We start from the raw sequence: 21829 nt of genomic DNA on the forward strand, positions 1-21829 counted from the left end.
TTCTTAGTGAAAATATTTATTTGATCAACTTGTTACATTAAGACAGTCATGCTTTACATGGGCCCAATGCAACTTATGTTAAGACTTTTATATTTCATCAGAAATCCCCCTCACAAAAGGTGTGGTTTCAAAGGATGGCTTCATTTAATAAAAGTTCAGAACACAGTAGCATTTTGCACAGGAGAGCACGGTACATGATTTCAAAATATAGTGGTCACACAGAGCTTGTGAGGAGGAAGTATTTATTGAACGGTAAGCTGTTGAAAGTCCAGCTGTTGCCTTTTGAGTTACAGCCAAGGACATTTTCCAAGGTGTGCCCATACATGCAAGGTGTGTCAATACTTTATACTTTGAAATGCATATCACACCCACATTGGCATGATTTCTACTCATCCCCATTGCCTCTGTGTGACCAACACTGGGACGGTTTAGTTTGCCGTGTTGAGAAGCTTCTTGATGTCACCCTCAATGTCGATGGTCGGGAATCTTCTGCTGTAGCGTTTGAATGGCTCTCCGTCTGGCCCAATGAGAAACTTCTCAAAGTTCCAGGCGATGTCATTCCTGCCAACGGGACTCCAGATGATGCATTTGGGGTCGTTCATTAAGGCCATGGGATCGTCGCTTGGGAACGGCAGCTTCTCCTTGAGGTACACAAACAGGGGGTGGGCGTGCTTCCCGTTTACGTCCACTTTCTCAAGGAGCTGGAAGTTGGGCTCAAAGCCATTTCCCGGACGGACATACTTCAAGGACATCAGAATCTCTTCGTTATTGCAGTTCTCCTGCAGGAGTAGATTGTGGGAAGAATATGTAATATGTACAGGCAAAGTTTGTTGTTTGACCTCGTGGTCTATCAAAATAAGTCCCTTGTCCAGTCATAACCAGAACCCTCAATAAACTATAAAGAACCCCACATGTTCTTTCCCCTTCATTTGGGATTGAGGACTATAGAACCTGGTGTGGGACAATGTCCAAATAATACCAGGTCACTCACAGGTTTATTGAACCACAGCAAGAACAGATGAATTTGTGCTCCACCTGCCCACCACACTCCAACTACCAACCGGTCAGAGCAGTCTGGTTTGCATTGATGATAAGCTATGATCAGAAAGTTACATTACCCTATATTAAGTGTTGAGAAATCCATCCCCCCCGGATTTACCTGATGTCCGAATTGATTGCAGGGCACCCCTAGAATCACGAGACCCTTGTCGGTGTACCGTTCATGGAGCTCGTTCATCTGGGTGTAATCCCTGGTGGTCGTACCTCAGAGAGACGCCACATTCTCGATCAGCACCACTTTACCGCCAAGTGACGAGAATTTAAAAAAATCTCCCGAAATGAGCTTGGCCGTCATGTTGTAGAACTCACTTCCAGACATGTTCCTGACTGACATCAACCACGCTTCTATCTGCTAAACAGGGCTGTTGCTGGACTTTTTATACAACGGGTGTGCTCATTAGTCCAAACAGTTGCGTTTTGCAACGAAAACGAGTTTCTATTGGACAAATTCAGGTAGGTTCCTCCTCGTTTCGTTCCGTTTGCTTCTGTTTTAGAAACGTTTTGCAACAGAATCGGCGTAATGAATCAGTACCGCCCAGGGTACTCAACAGGGAAATGGGAGGTACTTCCTGAACATTTTAGGGAAAGTCTACATTTTTGGGGGATATGTTCTATAATTAAAATGGCATAAGCGTGCTTTATCCAGAACAAATAACAATGTTCATGAAGAATTTAAGACGATACAAATAATGACACCTCCTGGGCGTCTAAATCAAGTCCCAGCCATGTGTTTCACTGATTTTGCTATCGCCACTGTCTAGACTTTATAGAAGGTCCCTCAATGCAAAACACGCGCGGGAATCTGTCCTGAACTTTGACAACAGTTTCGTTCACCAGTTCGTACAGTAAGTTTCATTCTTTGCTATTCTTCCTAGCTAAGTGAGTAAAATGAAGTACTTGATGTAGGCCACGCTTCCGTGACAATCCACTCGAACAATATTGCAAGTTAGACAGAACGTAAGTAGCAGTAGTCACCTAGCCAATTTCTCAACCTAACAATGTTAGCAGAGTGGTTAGCTACTTATTTTTATTGAACCTTTTTAACTAGGCAAGTCAGTTAAGAACACATTATAATTTACAATGAAGTTCTAAACCGGACGACGCTTGGCAAATTGTACGTTGTGACACAGCCTGGAATCGAACCAGGGTCGTTAGTGACTCCTCTTAGCACTGAGATGCAGTTCTTCAGACCGTAGCGCCACTCGGGAGGCCTTCGAGGGCAACTTGCGCCAATAACATTGCAGGCTGTAAAATGGCCAGCTAACCATGACTTTCAGCGTCATATCATCATCAAGTGGCTTTTAGCCTGTGTCTGAACAGGTAAATTTAGCAAGCTACAATCAAACAAACCATTGCCCTTCGACGTGAACCCGCCTTGTCTCATACAGTAACATCAACGATTTAAAAAATAAATAAATAACTCAACCTTTCGTTTCAAATGGGAACAAATGAGTCATAGTGGTCATAACAAGCAAGGAGGTGGGCAGAGCCAACAACGAGCTAGCGAGATCCTATTGGCTCGTTCTAGCCTAAATCTGCATATTTCCATTAGGCAACACCTCCAATGTGAAGTGCGCATTAACTAAATTCAAATTTTCTCTCCTAAACAACGCGATTTTTAAAACCTTTTTGCAAAGGGTAAAAAAATAAAAAATAACTTAGTCCACTCTGTTCATAATGAATTCTAGTTTTGGGAACAGAAAACGGTATTGAAACATTCCTACAAAAAAATATATATATTTTAGGAAATGTATGCATTCACTACTGTAAGTCGCTCTGGATAAGAGCGTCTGCTAAATGACTAAAATGTAAAATGTTGTTCCACAGCCAGTGGGCTTCCTCCGCCAAGCGGATGCTTCACATTTATGCATTGGTGAAATATCTTTCTCATTGTTCTAGCTGTGGTAACATTTTGCAGAGGATGATGCGAAAGAAGAGACGCTCCTCTGTGGACAAAAGCGCTGCACCACCAGATGTGTCTAGTAAGGCTCCCAAACAAACCAAACCACCAGACTGTGTTTGTTTTCGACTTTGCCTGTCTCATGTCATGAGTACAATGCACAAACTAGCTCGCTACATGTACTGTCTGTCAGTTCATTAGGGCTCTATCCCCTCTCTCATTCAGAGTCCAAGAAGAGTAGGACCACTGGCCATCAGTCCAAGACCACAGCTCAGGAGGACACCAGTATTGACTCAGTCTTTGGCCAATTTCTGCACGAGGCTGGTGTTGTCTTGAGACAGGGCAGTACATCCAATGAGATCGGTAAGCAAGACACACACCAACATCATCAACATATTGACTGACTATTGTTTTAAACTGGCAATTGTTGGATAATGCATCATTTTATTGCTTTGTAAGCTGTGGACCAAGTGGTTTTCCAAAAGAGACTCCAGCAACGTCTGAAAAAGAGTCCCAGATACCCCGGTGTGAGTATAATGTTTCAAATACCTACTGTCTTTGGTATTGCACATTCTGTAAAGCATGTTGCCTAATAAATCAGGCTGTGATACCACCATGGTTACACAGTGAGATTAATGCCATACGTTTGTTTGGAACATGTCCCTTCGTGAGCTCGACGAGCCAGAATGTTGAATAACATTTAATTTCAACGTACTCCATTGGTTGTCTGTGTGGTTGGTCCTTATTCGGGTAGAAAGTGGAGAAGAAATATCCACAAGAAACTATTACTAACCCAACTTTTCCATAACGCTGTTACTGTCGTTGAGATTTCGATCACCTGGTACGTGCTCAAAACCATGTAAACACCTGCAAGACTTCGGTTAGTTTGCATGCATCGTGTGCTTGTACTTCCGTTTTGTGCGTGTACCTTAGGTGATGAGCAAACAAATTGTGATAACCACAAACTGAGACCCGTGTTTTGAAGTTGGTTTAGTAATACTTTTTAATAATACTTTCCTGTGGGTATTTTGTTTCCAATTTTCACTGGGAGAAGGACAAAATCAGCGGACACGAGGTAGTATGTTCAAATTAAGTTTATTCAGAAATCTGACTTGTAGGGACTGTTTGGAATTTTTGTATCTTAATGTTAGAGACGAGAGTGGACAGTCCACACTAAAAATTGTAAAGGCTATAAAGCGTGCCTGATTTTCTAACCTTGATTGCCAACAGATTGTGCAGGAGTTCATCACAGGACTGGAGTCTCACATTGAGGATCCTGAGAGGTTCAGGAACTGCCTCCTCCCCTGTGTACCACGCCTGGCCGACGGGGACTCAAGGTAATCCCACACAGCCCTAAGGATACCATGGTACCTGGCTCTCTGTGGGGGCCATCAAATTCTAATAAACCTTTGCTTAGTGTCAGTATAACATTTTCTAATTGTTACATGGAAACATAAATGTCGTTATGATTGTGTCACTTTGTGTCCTGTCTGTGGTCCAGCTCTGTCAGCTCATTTCAGGAGAGTCTGCTGCGCATGCTGCTGGGGATTGAGATGCTGCAGGTACGACAGCATCCTTCTGTGCAAAAACACACTGGCCTGAGTAGTGTCTGAACTGTGATGTCTTTCCTTGTCATTGGCCACTAGGTGTGAACTTTGAATGGAACCACAATTTCGAATGGAACCTAAAACCCACATGTTCTTTTGTTTTTGTTCTAGGTTTTGGTAATCAACACTTTGTTTGAGAAGCTTCCCGAGTTCATGTTTGATGGGTAAGTGCTTTTTTCAAAAACATTTTGTTTGTTGCCTTACACATACAAGTTGACTATATAGATTTTCTTGTACTCTAACCAAATGACCCTTTACGTTTGCCTTTCTATTCCCTGTAGTGCCGGACAGGATGGTCTCAATATCCCTCGTGTTATTGTCAACCAGCTCAAGTGGTTGGACAGAATCATAGACAGCAAGGTACTCATATTACTATAACAGCAGATCTAACCTATAGTCTACACTTGTCCCACATGTATATTTCCATTAAGTAGCAGGACTTGACTGACTTCCTTCTGACCTAATTGTACCCTGTCGCTATAGGAGTTAGCAGGTAAGCTGATGCAGCTGGTTTCCGTGGCGTCGGTTGAGATACAGCGTGACATCATCACCAGTCTGCCAGAGATCCTGGAGGACTCCCAACACAGTGACATTGCCAGGGAGCTAAAGTGGGTGGAGCCCTGTTAGAGGCAGTCTTGTGTGGTAATATGTGATGTCATGATGAGAGTCCCAGTGATGTGAACATATCTGCTGTATCTACCCCCTGTTCTCTCTCTCTCCTTTCTTCTTTAGCTCCTTACTCCAGGAAAACACCCAGCTGACTGTGCCAATCCTGGATGCCTTCTCAAGCTTGAATCTGAGCTCCACTCTGTTGGCTGAGGTAGCCCCACACACACACACACAAACACACTCATGGTCTATAGTCCATTTATTGCTGTTTCTGGCTAAAGCTCTCATTGGGGAGTCAATAAGAGTAGAATTACACTGTGTTGGATCTGTTCAATGATTCATTATGTGTTCACAGCTCTGGGCTTATTTATGCAAAGGTGTATTTCGCACATTACACTGACTTCATTTGTCGGTGTAACAATTATGCTATTGTCTGATGTCCTATGTACTTACAGTTATCCTGAGGAAATTTCATCAAGTGGCTTGTTGACTAATAGCTGCCTTATGAGTAACTATGGTCCTTACTTAGATGAGACAGTCATTTTCTATTTACACATACATTTGTTTTGCATCGACAAAGTGCTCCTTTACCACAAAGTTGTACCAAAAACCAATACATTAAAACAATACAGACAATATTGCACACCCCATAATGCACATTTTGTCCTAAAACGTCTGCGGTCTCTGTGGTCCTGTGTGTCAGGTGCGTGTGTCTGTCATGGCCACCCTGTCTGCTGTCCACCTGGAGGACCTGCCTGTGGTGGTGAAGTTCATCCTACACTCCATCTCTTCCTCAGACGCCCTAGAGGTCAGAGGTCACACACAGTGGTATCCTTGCATGTAGTCTTGCACTTCTCTTTCTAATAACAACAACAAATGAAAAGTGCCTCACAAAGTTTCTATATTACCACCACACAAAATGTTTCCCCCATTACAGACTACAATCTGTAGTGATGATGATGATGTGTTTTGGTCTCACTGAGTGGTGCCGGGTTCTCTGTGGGGTATCAGGTGGTGTGTGACCTGCGTAAGAAGCTGGAGTTGGAGCTGTGTGTTCTCCCTCCGGTGCTGCAGGCTTCTCAGAGCCGCATGAAGAACAAGGGGACAACCGAGTGAGACATTTTTCTCCAACACACCAACACCCTCCTAATCTCCGCAGAGCACCATTGCATACTGTTATGAATCCACATAGCACTACCTTCAGTGGGATTTTACAGTTATTCTAAATAACAAGGCTGTTTCTGGTCACATTTTTCCACCAGGTCCTCCAACACCTCAGCATCCAGCAGCAGCCAGGACAGTGTTGCCTTGGTGTTGGATGGCATTAAGTCTGCAGTGCGCTTCCAGAAGACCACCTCTGAGGCCTGGCTTAAGGTAGGGAGAAAAGGAAACTACAGGTGTTATATCAACAGCCTGTTACTATTTCACCATGTGACTCTCCCTGTGTTGTTCTGCAGGCCATAGAGAATGTAGACACAGCAGAGGATCACAAGGTAAGTCGGACACATCTTTCTCAGATTCTCCTCTCTATTCCTACAATTTCATACGGGCTGGTACTTGGCAGATGACTCGTTGATCCTGTGTGCACGTGTGAATTTGTGTGTCTGTCGGTCAGGTCATTGACCTGCTGGTGCTGTTCATCCTGCACTCCACCAATGCCAACCACAGCCGGCGTGGGGTTGAGAGGGTGCTGAAGGTCAAAGTGAGAGCAGGACAGATCCAGGAGGCTCTGCTACAGAAAACCTTCAGGGGCTATGCACAGGTGGGAAAGTCCTGTTACAGTAGTCCTGTCTGTCTCTAAGTGAAGCTTGTCCTTAGCCTCATTCTTGTCCCTATTGTTGCTGCTAAATAGAACTCTGTCCGAGGGCAGAACGGCGCTAACTTTGAACATCAACTGACAAGCTAGTGGCTGCAGGTTCGTGTGTGATAACGTGGACTTGTTCTAAATGAAATCTGTGGAATACAGAACAAAAATTGGGCCTAATAGATATATCTATTAGGCCCAATTGTTGCTTTGTATTCTCTATCTACATTTGAAGTCGGAAGTTTACATGCAACTTAGCCAAATACATTTAAACTCAGTTTTTCACAATTCCTGACATTTAATCCTAGTAAAAATACCCTGTCTTAGGTCAGTTAGGATCACCACTTTATTTTAAGAATGTGAAATGTCTGAATAATAGTAGAGAGAATGATTTATTTCAGCTTTTATTTCCTTCATCACATTCCCAGTGGGTCAGAAGTTTACATACACTCAATTAGTATTTGGTAGCATTGCCTTTAAATTGTTTAACTTGGGTAAAACATTTTGGGTAGCCTTCCACAAGCTTCCCACAATAAGTTGGGTGAATTTTGGCCCATTCCTCCTGACAGAGCTCATGGAACTTAGTCAGGTTTGTAGGCCTCCTTGCTCGCACACACTTTTTCAGTTCTGCCCACACATTTTCTATGGGATTGAGGTCAGGGCTTTGCGATGGCCACTCCAATACCTTGACTTTGTTGTCTTTAAGCCATTTTGCCACAACTTTGTAAGTATGCTTGGGGTCATTGTCCATTTGGAAGACCCATTTGTGACCAAGCTTTAACTTCCTGACTGATGTCTTGAGATGTTGCTTCAATATATCCACATAATTTTCCATCCTCATGATGCCATCTATTTTGTGAAGTGCACCAGTCCCTCCTGCAGCAAAGCACCCCCATAACATGATGCTGCCACCCCTGTGCTTCACGGTTGGGATGGTGTTCTTCGGCTTGCAAGCCTCCCCCTTTTTTCTGCAAACATAACGATGGTCATTATGGCCATACAGTTCTGTTTTTGTTTCATCAGACCAGAGGACATTTCTCCAAAAAGTACAATCTTTGTCCCCATGTGCAGTTGCAAACCGTAGTCCGGCTTTTATATGGCAGTTTTGGAGCAGAGGCTTCTTCCTTGCTGAGCGGCTTTTCAGGTTATGTCAATATAGGACTCGTTTTACTGTGGATATAGATACTTTTGTGCCTGTTTCCTCCAGCATCTTCACAAGGTTCTTTGCTGTTGTTCTGGGATTGATTTTCACCAAAGTACATTTATCTCTAGGAGACAGAACGCATCTCCTTCCTGAGCGGTGGTCCCATGGTGTTTATACTTCCGTACTATTGTTTGCACAGATTAACGTGGTATCGTTTGGAAATTGCTCCCAAGGATGAACCAGACTTCTGGAGGTCTACAATTTTTTTTCCGAAGTCTTTACTGATTTCTTTTGATTTTCCCATGATGTCAAGCAAAAAGGCACTGAGTTTGAAGGTAGGCCTTGAAATACATCCACAGGTACTCATTGACTCAAATGATGTCAATTAGCCTATCAGAAGCTTCTAAAGCCATGACATCGTTTTCAGGAATTTCCCAAGCTGTTTAAAGGCACAGTCAACTTAGTGTATGTAAACTTCTGACCCACTGGAATTGTGATACAGTGAAATAATCTGTCTGTAAACAATTGTTGGAAAAATTACTTGTCATGCACAAAGTAGATGTCCTAACCGACTTGCCAAAACTATAGTTTGTATAGTGGTTGAAAACAAGTTTTAATGACTCCAACCTAAGTGTACTTAAACTTCCGACTTCAACTGTATATGCACTACCATTGAAAAGTTAGGGTGAAAAAAAAATTTGTCCATTAAAATAACATCAAATTGATCAGAAATACAGTGTAGACATTGTTAATGTTGTAAATTACTATTGTAGCTGGAAATGGCAGATGTTTTTTATGGAATATCTACAGAGGCCCATTATCAGCAACCATCACTCCTTTGTTCCAATGGCACGTTGTGTTAGCTAATCCAAGTTTATCATTTAAAAGGCTAATTGATAATTGGAAAACCCTTTTGCAATTATGTTAGCACAGCTGAAAACTGTTGTTCTGATTAAAGAAGCAATACAACTGGCCTTCTTTAGACTAGTTGAGTATCTGGAGCGTCAGCGTTTGTGTGTTCAATTACAAGCTCAAAATGGCCAGAAACAAAGACTTTCTTCTGAAACTCGTCAGTCTATTCTTGTTCTGATCAATGAAGGCTATTCCATGCTGTGTACTACTCCCTTCACAGAACAGCGCAAACTGGCTCTAACCAGAATAGAAAGAGGAGTGGGAGGCCCCGGTGCACAACTGAGCAAGAGGACAAGTACATTAGAGTGTCCAGTTTGAGAAACAGACGCCTCACAAGTCCTCAACTGGCAGCTTCATTAAATAGTACTCGCAAAACACCAGTCTCAACGTCAACAGTGAAGAGGCGGCTCCAGGATGCTGGCCTTCTAGGCAGCCATACCCGTCACTGACAGGTTTATAAAATTGAGCACACAGCCATGTAATCTACATAGATAAACATTGGCAGTAGAATGGCCTTATTGAAGCGCTTAGTGACTTTCAACGTTGCACTGTCATAGGATGCCACCTTTCCAACAAGTCAGTTTGTCAAATTTCTGCCCTGTTAGAGCTGCCCTGGTCAACTGTAAGTGCTGTTATTGTGAATTGGAAATGTCTAGGAGTGACAACGGCTGAGCTGCGAAGTTGTAGGCCACACGAGCTCACAGAACGGGACCACCGAGTGCTGAAGCTCATTGCGTGTAGAAGTCTTCTGTTCTCAGTTGTAACACTCACTACAGAGTTCCAAACTGCCTCTGGAAGCAACGTCAACACAAGCACTGTTCGTCGGGAGCTTCATGAAATAAATTTCCATGTCCGAGCAGCCGCACACAAGCCTAATGCCAAGCATCGGCTGGAGTGGTGTAAAGCTCGCCGCCATTGGACTGTATAGCAGTGGAAACGCAATCTCTGGAATGATGACTCAAACTTCACCATCTTGCATTCTGATGGACTAATCTTGGTTTGGCGGATGCCAGTAGAACGCTACCTGCCCTAATGCATAGTGCCAACTGTAAAGTTTGGTGGAGACTAAATAATGGTCTGGGGCTGTTTTTCATGGGTCGGGCTAGGCCTCTTTGTTCCAGTGAAGGGAAATCTTCACGCTATAGCATACAATGACATTCTAGACGATTCTGTGCTTCCAACTTTGTGGCAACAGGAAGGCCCTTTCCTGTTTCAGCATGAGAATTCCCCCATGCACAAAGCAAGGTCCATACAGAAATGGTTTGTCGATCAGTGTGGAAGAACTTGACTGGCCTGCACAGAGCCCTGACTTCAACCCAATCGAACACCTTTGGGATGAATTGGAACGCCGACTGCGAGCCAGGCTTATCGCCCAACATCAGTGCCCGAGGTCACTAATGCTCTTGTGGCTGAATGGAAGCAAATCCCCACAGCAATATTCCAACATCTAGTGGAAAGCCTTCCCAGAAGAGTGGAGGCTGTTGTAGCAGCAAAGGGGGTACCAACTCCATATTAATTACCATGATTTTGGAATGATGTTCGACGTGCAGTTGTCCACATACTTTTGGTCATGTAGTTTATTTGCTCTCTTCATTGGATCACCAGACAACGCTCTATGTGTAGGCTACTTCTCTCTGGTGTAGTTTTTGTCCGGTAGAAAGTTCAAATGCAAGATTAACTTAAAAAAAAAATAGGAAATGTCGCTGGCTACATTCTGTCTATGATACACAGAAATATATGATGGCCATGCATTGTTTTTTGCACAAATATCTTGCTTTTTCATTATGAGCTAATTTACTTGTGGCTGCTAGCAAAATAGCTTTGCACTTCTTTGTCTGTTAACGTTGATGTTGTACTAAACTATAATTGCACACCCCATTATCTCTATTGATGGAAACCACTGGCCTATCTTTGACTTCACCATCTATTGTTATCGCCAAAGTTTTGGCATCTTTCATAAATTGCGGCCGTGAATCTGCCATAGAAATAGTTAGAAAGAATAATATGATGAAGTTCTGTTAATATGGATAACTTTTGAAAGATGGCTGGTATGCGTTTTTCTACATTGTAATGGACACGGTGCAACCTTTAGTAGGTAACGTTAGGCTGCTGGCAGGCTTCAGCTGTGGTACAGCAAAGCCAAGTTAGCCCGTGCTTATGGTTCTCAAAGGGAACATTTACTTATAGGCTAGAATGACTTTGCTCATGGTCATGCACCCTGCAAATTGCATCTAACTAAGTTCCTTGATTTTATTTTTTTATTTTTTATTTTTTCATTATCTGGATAGACACTTGTGGTTTCTAGCTAACGTTACACCAATCAAAGCAGTGGAGCGTGTAGTTAAGCAAAACTTTAGTGGTCAAAACCATCTGTCTTGGGGGGAGCTGGTTTGCAAAATGCTATCATGTGATGCAATTATACCATTTATTAAATGGTCAGAGAGTGTATTCAGGAAGTATTCAGACCCCTTGACTTTTTCCACATTTTTTTATGTTTCAGTCTTTTTCAAAACTTTGATTAAATACATTTTTTCTTCATCAATTTACACACAATACCCCATAATGACAAAGTTTGCACATTTATTAAAAATAAAAAACATATCTTATTTACATAAGTATTCCGACCCTTTGGTTTGAGACTAGAAATTGAGCTCAGGTGCATTCAGTTTCCATTGATCATCCTTGATGGTTCTACAACTTGATTGGAGTCCACTTGTGGTAAATTCAATTGATTTGATATGATTTGGAAAGGTACACACCTGTCTATACAAGGTCCCACAGTTGACAGTGCATTAACAAAGCCATGAGGTCGAAGGAATTGTCCGTTGAGCGCCGAGACAGGATTGTGTCGAGGCACAGAGCTGGGGAAGGGTACCAAAAATGTCTGCAGCATTGAAGGACCCCAAGAACACAGTGGCTTCCATCATTCTTAAATGAAAGAAGTTTGGAACCACCAAGACTCTTCCTAGAGTCGGCCGCCCGGCCAAACTGAGTAATCAGTGGAGAAGGGCCTTGGTCAGGGAGGTGACCAAGAACCTGATGGTCATTCTGACAGATCACTCTGCAACACTGGTGGAGTGCTGCAGGGATGGTTGTCAGTCAGGCCGTTATGTTAGAGGTCAGACGAAGCCACTCCTCAGTAAAAGGGACATGGCAGCCCGCTTGGAGTTTGCCAAAAGGCACCTAAAGACTCTCAGACCATGAGAAACAAGATTCTCTGGTTTGAAGAAACCAAGATTGAACTCTTTGTCCTGAATCACAAGCGTTATGTCTGGAGGAAACCTGGCACGATCCCGACGGTGAAGCATGGTGGTGGCAGCATCATGCTGTAGGGATGTTTTTCAGAGGTAGGAACTGGGAGACTAGTCAGGATCGAGGGGAAAGATGAATGGAGAAACGTACAGAGAGATCCTTGATGGAAACCTGCTCCAGAGCGCTCGGACTGAGACGAAGGTTCACCTTCTAACAGGACAACGACCCTAAGCAAACAGCCAAGACAACAAGTGGCTTCGGGGCAAGTCTCTAAATGTCCTTGAGTGGCCCAGCCAGAGCCCGGACTTGAACATCTCTGGAAAGACCAGAAAATAGCTGTGCAGTGACGCTCCCCATACAACCTGACAGAGCTTGAGAGGATCTGCAGAGAAGAATGGGAGAAACTCTCCAAATACAGGTGTGGCAAGCTTGTAGCGTCATACCTAGGAAGAATCGAGAGTGTAATCGCTGACAAAGGTGCTTCAACAAAGTGCTGAGTAAAGGGTTGGAATGCTTATGTAAATGTGATATTTCAGTCATATTTATACATTTGAAAACATTTCTAAAAACCTGGTTTTGCTTTGTCATTGTGTGTAGATTGAGGAGGGGAAATTAAAAAATAATAATTTAACGTAAACATTTTTGGAAAAAGTTGTGGGGTCTGAATACTTTCCGAAGGCACTGTATTATTTATATATATTATATTATATATATATTATATATTTCAACTTTTCTTTAGCTAATATATATATATATATATATATATATATATATATATATATATATATATATATATATATATATTAGCTAAAGAAAAGTTGAAATTGACTAATTATCCAATGGATTATGATAATTGTCCTATTTTTATTTTCTCCATGGCTCAGGTGGACACAAGGCTGTTTGGCTCATCTCAGTCACAAAGAGGAATAACATTGCAGTTGTTTCTGATGTATAAACAATGCCATGCTGGTGGATGGTAACATTCAAATAAAACCTAGGCCTGAAACAAAATAAGGCTGAAAATAAATAATTTATGTCATCAAGGAAAAGACACCGCATGCTGCTGCTCCAGTTTCAACTGTTCTGCCTGCGGCTACGGAACCCTGACCTGTTCACCTGTCCCAGACCTGCTGTCCCAGACCTGCTGGAACCCTGACCTGTTCACCGGACGTGCTACCTGTCCCAGACCTGCTGTCCCAGACCTGCTGGAACCCTGACCTGTTCAACGGACGTGCCACCTGTCCCAGACCTGCTGTTTTCAACTCTCTAGAGACAGCAGGAGCGGTAGAGATACTCTCAAAGATCGGCTATGAAAAAGCCAACTGACACTTACTCCTGAGTTGCTGACTTGTTGCACCCTCGACAACTACTATGATTATTATTATTATTTGACCATGCTGGTCATTTATGAACATTTGAACATCTTGGCCATGTTCTGTTATAATCTCCACCCGGCACAGCCAGAAGAGGACTGGCCACCCCTCAGAGCCTGGTTCCTCTAGGTTTCTTCCTAGGTTTTTGCTTTTCTAGGGAGTTTTTCCTAGCCACCGTGCTTCTACACCTGCATTGCTTGCTGTTTGGGGTTTTAGGCTGGGTTTCTGTACAGAACTTTGAGATATCAGCTGATGTAAGAAGGGCTATATAAATACATTTGATCTGATGATTTACACAGATTTGCACAAAGTGGGCATTTCGGATTGGTCTCTTCATGCCCAAATATATCATACTTTGTCTAAAACAATGATTTATTGACTTAAATCGTTGTGTAACATCATGGGTTATATCTGGCATCATGGGTAAGCTCTTTCAGCTCGAAAAAGTGGATTTCTACTGATGTGGGCGTTTTTTAAAGTTCTAATATTGTAGAGAACAATCCATTAATAATTGTATGTGATTCATAATGACATAGGGCAAAGAAAACAACTACGTTTAGAGAATCATTTAGTAGCGCCCTCTTGAATTGACCCATATTTACTACATTCTAGAGCAGTGAGTGAACGTCCTATGGTATATCGCTGAGGGATGGAACTGGGGCTGAGGAAAGGGAAGCCGATTTTAGAAAATAAATAGTATGAGGTAAAGATGAGCTGTGTGACTGAGGTGTTAACGTGGTGCTGATGCTGTGTGACTGAGGTGTTAACGTGGTGCTGATGCTGTGTGACTGAGGTGTTAACGTGATGCTGATGCTGTGTGACTGAGGTGTTAACGTGATGCTGATGCTGTGTGACTGAGGTGTTAACGTGGTGCTGATGCTGTGTGACTGAGGTGTTAACGTGATGCTGATGCTGTGTGACTGAGGTGTTAACGTGATGCTGATGCTGTGTGTGTTTTAGGTGATGCGAGGTTACTTTCCTTCCATCTTGGCCCTGGCTCAGAGTCTGCTGCGTTCCCCTGACCCTTGTGTGGTGCCCATCGGTGGACACATGTACAGACTCTCATTCACTGCCTTTGACTCCTACTGCCAGCAGGTCTGTGCGTGTGTGTATAAATGATGTCTTTATGCATGTGTGCTGGCTAAAATATGCTTCACTTGTGCTCATTTCCATTGTCAAGCGTTTTCAGTTCTTGTTCTCTGTGTGAGTGTTCAGTAGTATCTTATGGCTCTTCCTGTGTTTTCTATTAGGAGGTGGTGGGCTCCCTGGTGACCCACGTTTGCAGTGGAGTGGGTGGCGAGGTGGACGTGGCTCTGGAGCTGCTGTGTGGCCTGGTGACAGAGAAACCCTCTGAGATGGCCCTCTACGCCGTCTTTGTCAAGGTGAGGATTCAACTGTCCCCAAGACATGTTTCCAACTGATCACAAGCCATCTATCTATTCTGTATTTGACTGAGAATTGTTCTCAGCAGGGTCGGTGTTACTAACCTCTCCCTGGTGTGTGTGTGCGTGTGTCTGAAGGGTATCCTGGACTACATGGACAACCTGACTCCCCAGCAGATCCGCAGGCTCTTCCACCTGCTCAGTGGCCTGGCCTTCGGACAGCAGCAGCAGGGCACACACATCCAGGTGAGGGTCACTGTGGGTCGATCAAGGATATATAGGCCTATTTAATTTCTATAGGAGCAGCACTGACGACAGTACTGTCAAACAACCACACCACAGAGATGGTAGGTAATGTGGTGCCATGTTTTTATCTGTACATCATTTTCTGTATCTTTCTCCCTGTGTCATTCCTTATACCACATATCCACATCTGCTTCCTCTGTCTCTGTTCTCAGGATGACATGCACATAGTGGTCCGTAAGCAGCTCTCCAGCACCGTGCCCAAGTACAAGCGCATTGGCATAATCGGTGCTGTCATGGTGGTGGGCAGCATGGGGGCCTGCAGGTAGGAACTGCTGCCTTCTCACATCCACTCTGCACTTACCAGACTTAATCCTGTTAGCTCCTGGTGGAAAAAAGAGCCCCAACGATGCCTCTCATTTTTTCACTCAGTGGGGAGACTTATTGTGCCTCAGTATCCATTTTGTAAATTCTGAGTCTTATCTCTCTAGGCCCAAAGTGGAGGATTCTCAAGGTGGCACATTGCCCAAGGAGACATTTAGACAGGTGAGTGGTATAGGCAGGACCACTGTCTGTACAGTCTGAATCAAGGGCTGATGCACTTTCCTGGTGCCTGGAGAATGCCTGTAAGTGGATGGTGTGTGCTACTCTATATGCATAAGTGTGTGCTGACCTATCTGTGTAGGTGACGGCCCTGCTGGAGCTGGTACGGTCGTGCAGTGAAAGCTCTCCGGAAGCTGCTGCTCTCTACTATGATGAACTAGCCAACCTGGTCCTCACCTGCACTCTGGACCCTCTGGTGCAGGTCTGCCTCTCACATAAACCCTCAAGACACACTTTATAGCTCTTTTATGGTCCTCTTTCAACGATACTTCACCTTTTTTCTAAACCAAATGGACCCTTTTAATTGTAGATGTTATGACAACACTGGGACACTGCCATATTTAAAAGGGTAGCTATTAACCCTGCCACTGTGCATCTGGTGTGTTCACGCAGGCCTGGATAGGGAAGAGTGTGCTGGAGGACTTCCAGGAAGACTTTGTGGTGGATCTGGGACCAGATATAACTGGGTGAGTGGTGCACTACTGCCCAGGGACTGGGTGGAGGTAATATAGGTCAACTATATATGGCTGGCAGCAAGTCATTACGGAACTCTACTTTATGTTTTTACGTTTCAAGAAACGCATCAATGTGTATTTTGTAAATAGTGTGTTATGTAGGCAGTTTACCTGACCATGTAACCGGGTCCAAGTCCCAGTAATAACCTACCTTCTGCTCTTCCTCCCCTTGTATGTCCTAGGTCCTTCCCCTTCCCCGCCTGTATGATGTACAACCTGGATGATGAAGAGAGTCAGGGAGGCATTGCCATCAACCTGCTGCAACTACTGTCTGATGACCTCCAACACAAGGGGGAGCTGTGGAGCAAGATTGGGAACAACAAGACCCAGAGGTCAGACACTACATTGGCTACATTTTTGATTATCTAATGTAAAACAATGCAGAATGTCCATACTGAGTTGAGTCGTGATGTGATATGGATAAAGCAATAGAGTGTTATTGAATGTTTTGAAGTGGAGCATCTTAACAGTGTATTTCTCTCTGTTATGTGTGGTACTGTAGGCGAGTGTCTCCTCTGTGCCTGTCTCCGTTCTTCCGGCTGCTCAGGCTGTGTGAGGAGCAGCAGCACCAGGGAGACCTGGAGGAGATAGATGCCCTACTGGGTGAGGAGGAATCCTGGGTTTTGTCTGCTGGAGCAGGGACACACATGAACTGGTTTTCACTGTGCCAAAAAGTCTACTGAACTATGTCCAAGTACTCAAAAAGAAAAGAGGACCAAGGCACTCTTCATATAATTAATTAAAATGCCTTTTTTTTTATATGGCATGTTCAATGGAAATAAAGTTTTAAAAGCTTTGTTTCCATTGAACATGCCATATAAATAAAGGCATTTTAGTTCATTATATGAAGAGTGCCTTGGTCCTCCTTTCTTCTTGATGACCAATTTACCCCTTTTACCAAAGAGCACCTTCTGTTTACCAAAATCTACTATTGTGTGCCTTAGCAGTGCTTCTCTTACTCCTCTCTTTTTCTGTATGTACAAGTACTTTTTGAACATGAGAACACTTCAGGCACTGTTGATCATGTATGGCTACACGGCAGCAGACGCATTGTGTTTCAACACGGCCTGCTGGGAGTGTATGAGATCTGCTCTGGTTCTTGCGGTTCTGACGGGAGTCTGTGTGGGTGTCTGTTTGCAGGCTGCCCTCTGATCCTGACTGACATGGATGTGGTGGAGAAGTCAGAGAGCCTGTCCAAGCCTGAGAGAGAGTTCCTCTGTGGCCTGCTCTTCCACACCATCAACTGGTTTAGAGAGGTTACTACAACTCTGTCTTAGACAAGAGAATTCTGGTCTATAGCAAGACACGTATATTTGCTGTGGAGTCCATATGATTTCTTTGTGTTGTATATGCCAATGTGAGTTTATTTTTGTGCACAGACCTTTAGAGAGTGTGTGTGTGTGTACAGGTTGTGAATGCATTCTGCAGTCAGAAAGACCCTGAGATGAAGATGAAGGTGGTGACTCGTCTTCAGAATATCACCTACCTCCAGACTCTATTGGAGAGGACTTTGGCAGGTGCTATACTGCACACGCATTTTATCAACACTTTTCTGATCAAAATGTTTCAATCTTACATGCTTTAGAAAATGTGAAAATTCCATGGACTGTTAATTTGACAATCCCTGTTTTTTTGTTTCCATTCATTTGACCATTCCTGCTTTTGTGTTTCAGCAACCCCTGGCTATGCTCCTCCTCTAGCCAACTTTGATGGGGAGAGTACAGAGGGAGTTCCATTGTCTAGCTCCTCTGCTGCTCCAAAGAAGGGAAAGAAAGGTAAGCAAATCTAAAAGGGACATACCTTACTCTGTATACTGACCAGGGAAAATAGCAATTTAAAAAGAAAAAACATTTACAACTTTTTCCTGAGATGAGATTCAACACTTATTGTGGTGGTTGTCTTGCAGAGGGTACTGGTAAGAAGAGGAAAGCCCCTGCTAAGAACTCGTCAGCAGACAGCTCTCAGCTGGAGGAGGGCACGGAGGCAGAGGAGACCCAGCAGGTGGACACACACAGACCTCTGACCTCTCACCTACGTCACATTATGTGACTCTTACAGTACTCTCTTTACCAGGGAATTAAATTAGATTTTTTGGTGTTCCTTCTACCCCTGCAGGACCATGCAGAGAAGGAGAAGGTTCAGGAGGCCACCAGGCCTGGGGTCAGTCTGGTTTCCTACCGGCCCTTCTTCAGAGAGCTGGACATGGAGGTGCTTAGTGTGCTGCAGTGTGGCCTGCTCTCCCGCTCTCTGCTGGACAGTGAGCTTCACAGCAAGGTAGGACACCACCCAGCCCAGAGCCTGGACACATCTAATTCCATTTCAACTCTGTCAATTTAATGAGTTGAATTTAAATGAAATTACTGAATTGAACAATGATAATAAAGGTGTTAGGCAATTTTCTCTGACTTGACTCCATTAACGCCAAATTGGCCCCAACCGTTTACCCTATATGTGTCTCATACACATTGAAATAAAGCCAGGGACACTAGTTAGAATCCCTCCAGTGTTTCCATGTGCTGTAAAGAGATGCTGTGGTCCTGTGCAGGTGCGTGAGGAGGTGCAGCTCGGCCCAGCAGAGTTAGTCTTCCTGCTGGAGGATATGTGGCGCAAACTGGAGTTCAGTCTGACTGCTGCCCCTGCCAAGAGAGTCCCATTCTTCAAGGTAGGACACACACACACACTGTGTGAGTTGTGTGAGTCATAACATAAGCTTCTCTTTCATTTTCCACATTGTCTCCTGGCTGCAGGGAAAAACAGACAAGAGCGTGGGTTTCTCCCACCTGCAGCAGAAGAGCCCTAAGGACATCGCCGCCTGCTGTGTCCAGCTGCTGCCCACCCTCTGCACCCACCTGGAGAACTGCCACAATCACTTCCAGGTATACATTTATTTTGCCTGGCACACATTTAGCTCACTGTTTGTAGTGTCCCTCTTTGTGACACTTTCCTGCTGTGTGCAGACTCTTCTGCCTGAGAACCAGGGGGTGGTGGACGCCTCGGGCCTGGATGTGAGAGAGCATCAACTGCTGTCCTCAGCCTATCAGCTCCTCCTACAGGTTCTACACACCACCTTCAGCTGGTCAGTCACACCTCGACACAACACCACCTGCACACTCCTGCCTTTCAGGACAGTATCATCACAGCGCCTCACCTTCAACAAAATGACAATTACTCAGGGTTTGGTGACTGTGGTCCCGGAGAGGTTGGTGTTGTTTTGTTCCAGCCCGGTTCTTACATACAGTGCATTCGGAAAGACTATTCACTTTTTACACATTTTGTTACATTACAGCATTATTCCAACATTGATTAAATAGTTTTTTCCCCTCATCAATCTACAAACAATACCCCATAATGACAAAGCAAAAACCTTTTTTTTCTTTTCTTTTTTTCAAATTCATTAAGAAAATACTGATCACAAGTATTTGGACCCTTTACTCAATACTTGTTGAAGCATCTTTGGCAGCGATTACAGCCTTGCGTCTTCTTGGGTATGATGCTACAAGCTTGGCACACCTGTATTTGGGGAGTTTCTCCCATTCCTCTCTGCAGATCCTCTCAAGCGCTGTTGGATGGGGAGCGTCGCTGCACAGCTATTTTCAGGGCTCTCCAGAGATGTTCAAGTCAGGGCTCTGGCTGGGCCACTCAAGGACATTCAGAGACTTGTCCCGAAGCCACTCCTGCGTTGTCTTGGCTGTGTGCTTAGGGTCGTTGTCCTGTTGGAAGGTGAACCTTCGCCCCAGTCAGATCCTGAGCGCTCTGGAACAGGTTTTCATCAAGGATCTTTCTGTACTTTTCTCCGTTCATCTTTCCCTTGATCCTGACTAGTCTCCTAACATCCCTACAGCATGATGCTGCCACCACCATGCTTCACCGTAGGGATGGTGCCAGGTTTCCTCCAGACATAACGCTTGTCATTCATGCCAAAGAGTTCAATCTTGGTTTCATCAGACCAGAAAATCTTGTTTCTCATGGTCTGAGTCCTTTAGGTGCCTTTCGGCAAACTCCAAGCGGGCTGTCATGTCCCTTTTACTGAGGAGTGGCTTCCATCTGGCCACGCTACCATAAAGGCCTGATTGGTAGAGTGCTGCAGAGATGGATGTCCTTCTGGAAGGTTCTCCCATCTCCACAGAGGAACTCTGGAGCTCTGTCAGAGTGACCATCGAGTTCTTAGTCACCTGACTAAGGCCCTTCTCCCCCGATTGCTCAGTTTGGCTGGGCGGCCGGCTCTAGGAAGAGTCTTGGTGGTTCCAAACTTCTTCCATTTACGAATGTTGGAGGCCACTGTGTTCTTTTGGGACCTTCAATGCAGCAGACATTTTTTGGTACCCTTCCCCAGATCTGTGCCTCGACACAATCCTGTCTCGGAGTTCCATGGACAATTCCTTCGACCTCATGGCTTGGTTTTTGCTCTGACATGCACTGTCAACTGTGGGACCTAATATAGACAGGTGTGTGCCTTTCCAAATCATGTCCAATCAATTGAATTTACCACAGGTGGACTCCAATCAAGTTGTAAAAAAAAAACATCTCAAGGATGATCAATGGAAACAGGATGCACCTGAGCTCAATTTCGAGTATCATAGCAAAGGCTTTGAATATTTATGTACAGTGAGGGAAAAAAGTATTTGATCCCCTGCTGATTTTTGCAGAGGGGTCAAATACTTATTTCCCTCATTAAAATGCAAATACATTTATAACATTTTTTTACATGTTTTTCTGGATTTTTTTTTGTTGTTATTCTGTCTCTCACTGTTCAAAAAAACCTACCATTCAAATTATAGACTGATCATTTCTTTGTCAGTGGGCAAACATACAAAATCAGCAGGGGATCAAATACTTTTTTCTCTCACTGTACCGTTGAAGTCGGAAGTTTACATACACCTTAGCCAAATACATTTAAACTCAGTTTTCACAATTCCTGACATTTTAATCCTAGCAAAAATGCCCTGTCTTAGGTCAGTTAGGATAACCACTTGATTTTAAGAATGTGAAATGTCAGAATAATAGTAGAGAGAATTATTCATTTCAGGTTTTCTTTCATCACATTCCCAGTGGGTCAGAAGTTTACATACACTCAATTAGTATTTGGTAGCTTTATCTTTAAATTGTTTAACTTGGGTCAAATGTTTTGGGTAGCCTTCCACAAGCTTCCCACAATAACTTGGGTGAATTTTGTCCCATTTCCAGCATCTTCACAAGGTCCTTTGCTGCTGTTCTGGGATTGATTTGCACTTTTTGCACCAAAGCACGTTCATCTCTAGGAGACAGAACATGTCTCCTTCCTGAGCGGTATGATGTCTGCGTGGTCCCATGGTGTTTATACTTGCGTACTATTGTTTGTACAGATGAATGTGGTTCCTTCAGGCGTTTGGAAATTGCTCCCAAAGATGACCCAGACTTGTGGAGGTCTATACTTTTTTTTCTGAGGT

General features: G+C 43.9%; 1 protein-coding gene and 1 pseudogene across 3 annotated transcripts in view; one reads left to right on the plus strand and one right to left on the minus strand.

Moving 5' to 3' along the window:
* LOC115207885 (glutathione peroxidase 2-like) lies at positions 1 to 1439 on the minus strand (annotated as a pseudogene).
* Positions 1382 to 21829, plus strand: part of fancd2 (FA complementation group D2) — a 26947-nt gene continuing 6499 nt past the window's right edge. Inside the window, exons 1-32 of one of the 3 annotated variants that reach the window (XM_029775420.1) lie at positions 1382 to 1512; positions 2959 to 3041; positions 3185 to 3322; positions 3419 to 3486; positions 4190 to 4296; positions 4461 to 4521; positions 4678 to 4730; positions 4848 to 4926; positions 5050 to 5174; positions 5299 to 5386; positions 5879 to 5983; positions 6187 to 6287; positions 6438 to 6549; positions 6633 to 6668; positions 6791 to 6937; positions 14621 to 14755; positions 14911 to 15042; positions 15181 to 15288; positions 15501 to 15610; positions 15777 to 15831; positions 15971 to 16090; positions 16282 to 16355; positions 16586 to 16735; positions 16906 to 17006; positions 17544 to 17659; positions 17812 to 17920; positions 18077 to 18178; positions 18310 to 18404; positions 18519 to 18677; positions 18949 to 19065; positions 19151 to 19279; positions 19361 to 19479. In XM_029775420.1, coding sequence (XP_029631280.1) covers positions 2981 to 3041; positions 3185 to 3322; positions 3419 to 3486; positions 4190 to 4296; positions 4461 to 4521; positions 4678 to 4730; positions 4848 to 4926; positions 5050 to 5174; positions 5299 to 5386; positions 5879 to 5983; positions 6187 to 6287; positions 6438 to 6549; positions 6633 to 6668; positions 6791 to 6937; positions 14621 to 14755; positions 14911 to 15042; positions 15181 to 15288; positions 15501 to 15610; positions 15777 to 15831; positions 15971 to 16090; positions 16282 to 16355; positions 16586 to 16735; positions 16906 to 17006; positions 17544 to 17659; positions 17812 to 17920; positions 18077 to 18178; positions 18310 to 18404; positions 18519 to 18677; positions 18949 to 19065; positions 19151 to 19279; positions 19361 to 19479 — 3212 coding nt within the window. In that variant the 5' untranslated portion in view covers positions 1382 to 1512; positions 2959 to 2980. The other 2 variants (XM_029775418.1, XM_029775419.1) reach the window with 2 other exon arrangements.

The sequence above is a fragment of the Salmo trutta genome, chromosome 14, assembly GCF_901001165.1.
Source record: "Salmo trutta chromosome 14, fSalTru1.1, whole genome shotgun sequence".
Classification (NCBI taxonomy): Eukaryota; Metazoa; Chordata; class Actinopteri; order Salmoniformes; family Salmonidae; genus Salmo; species Salmo trutta.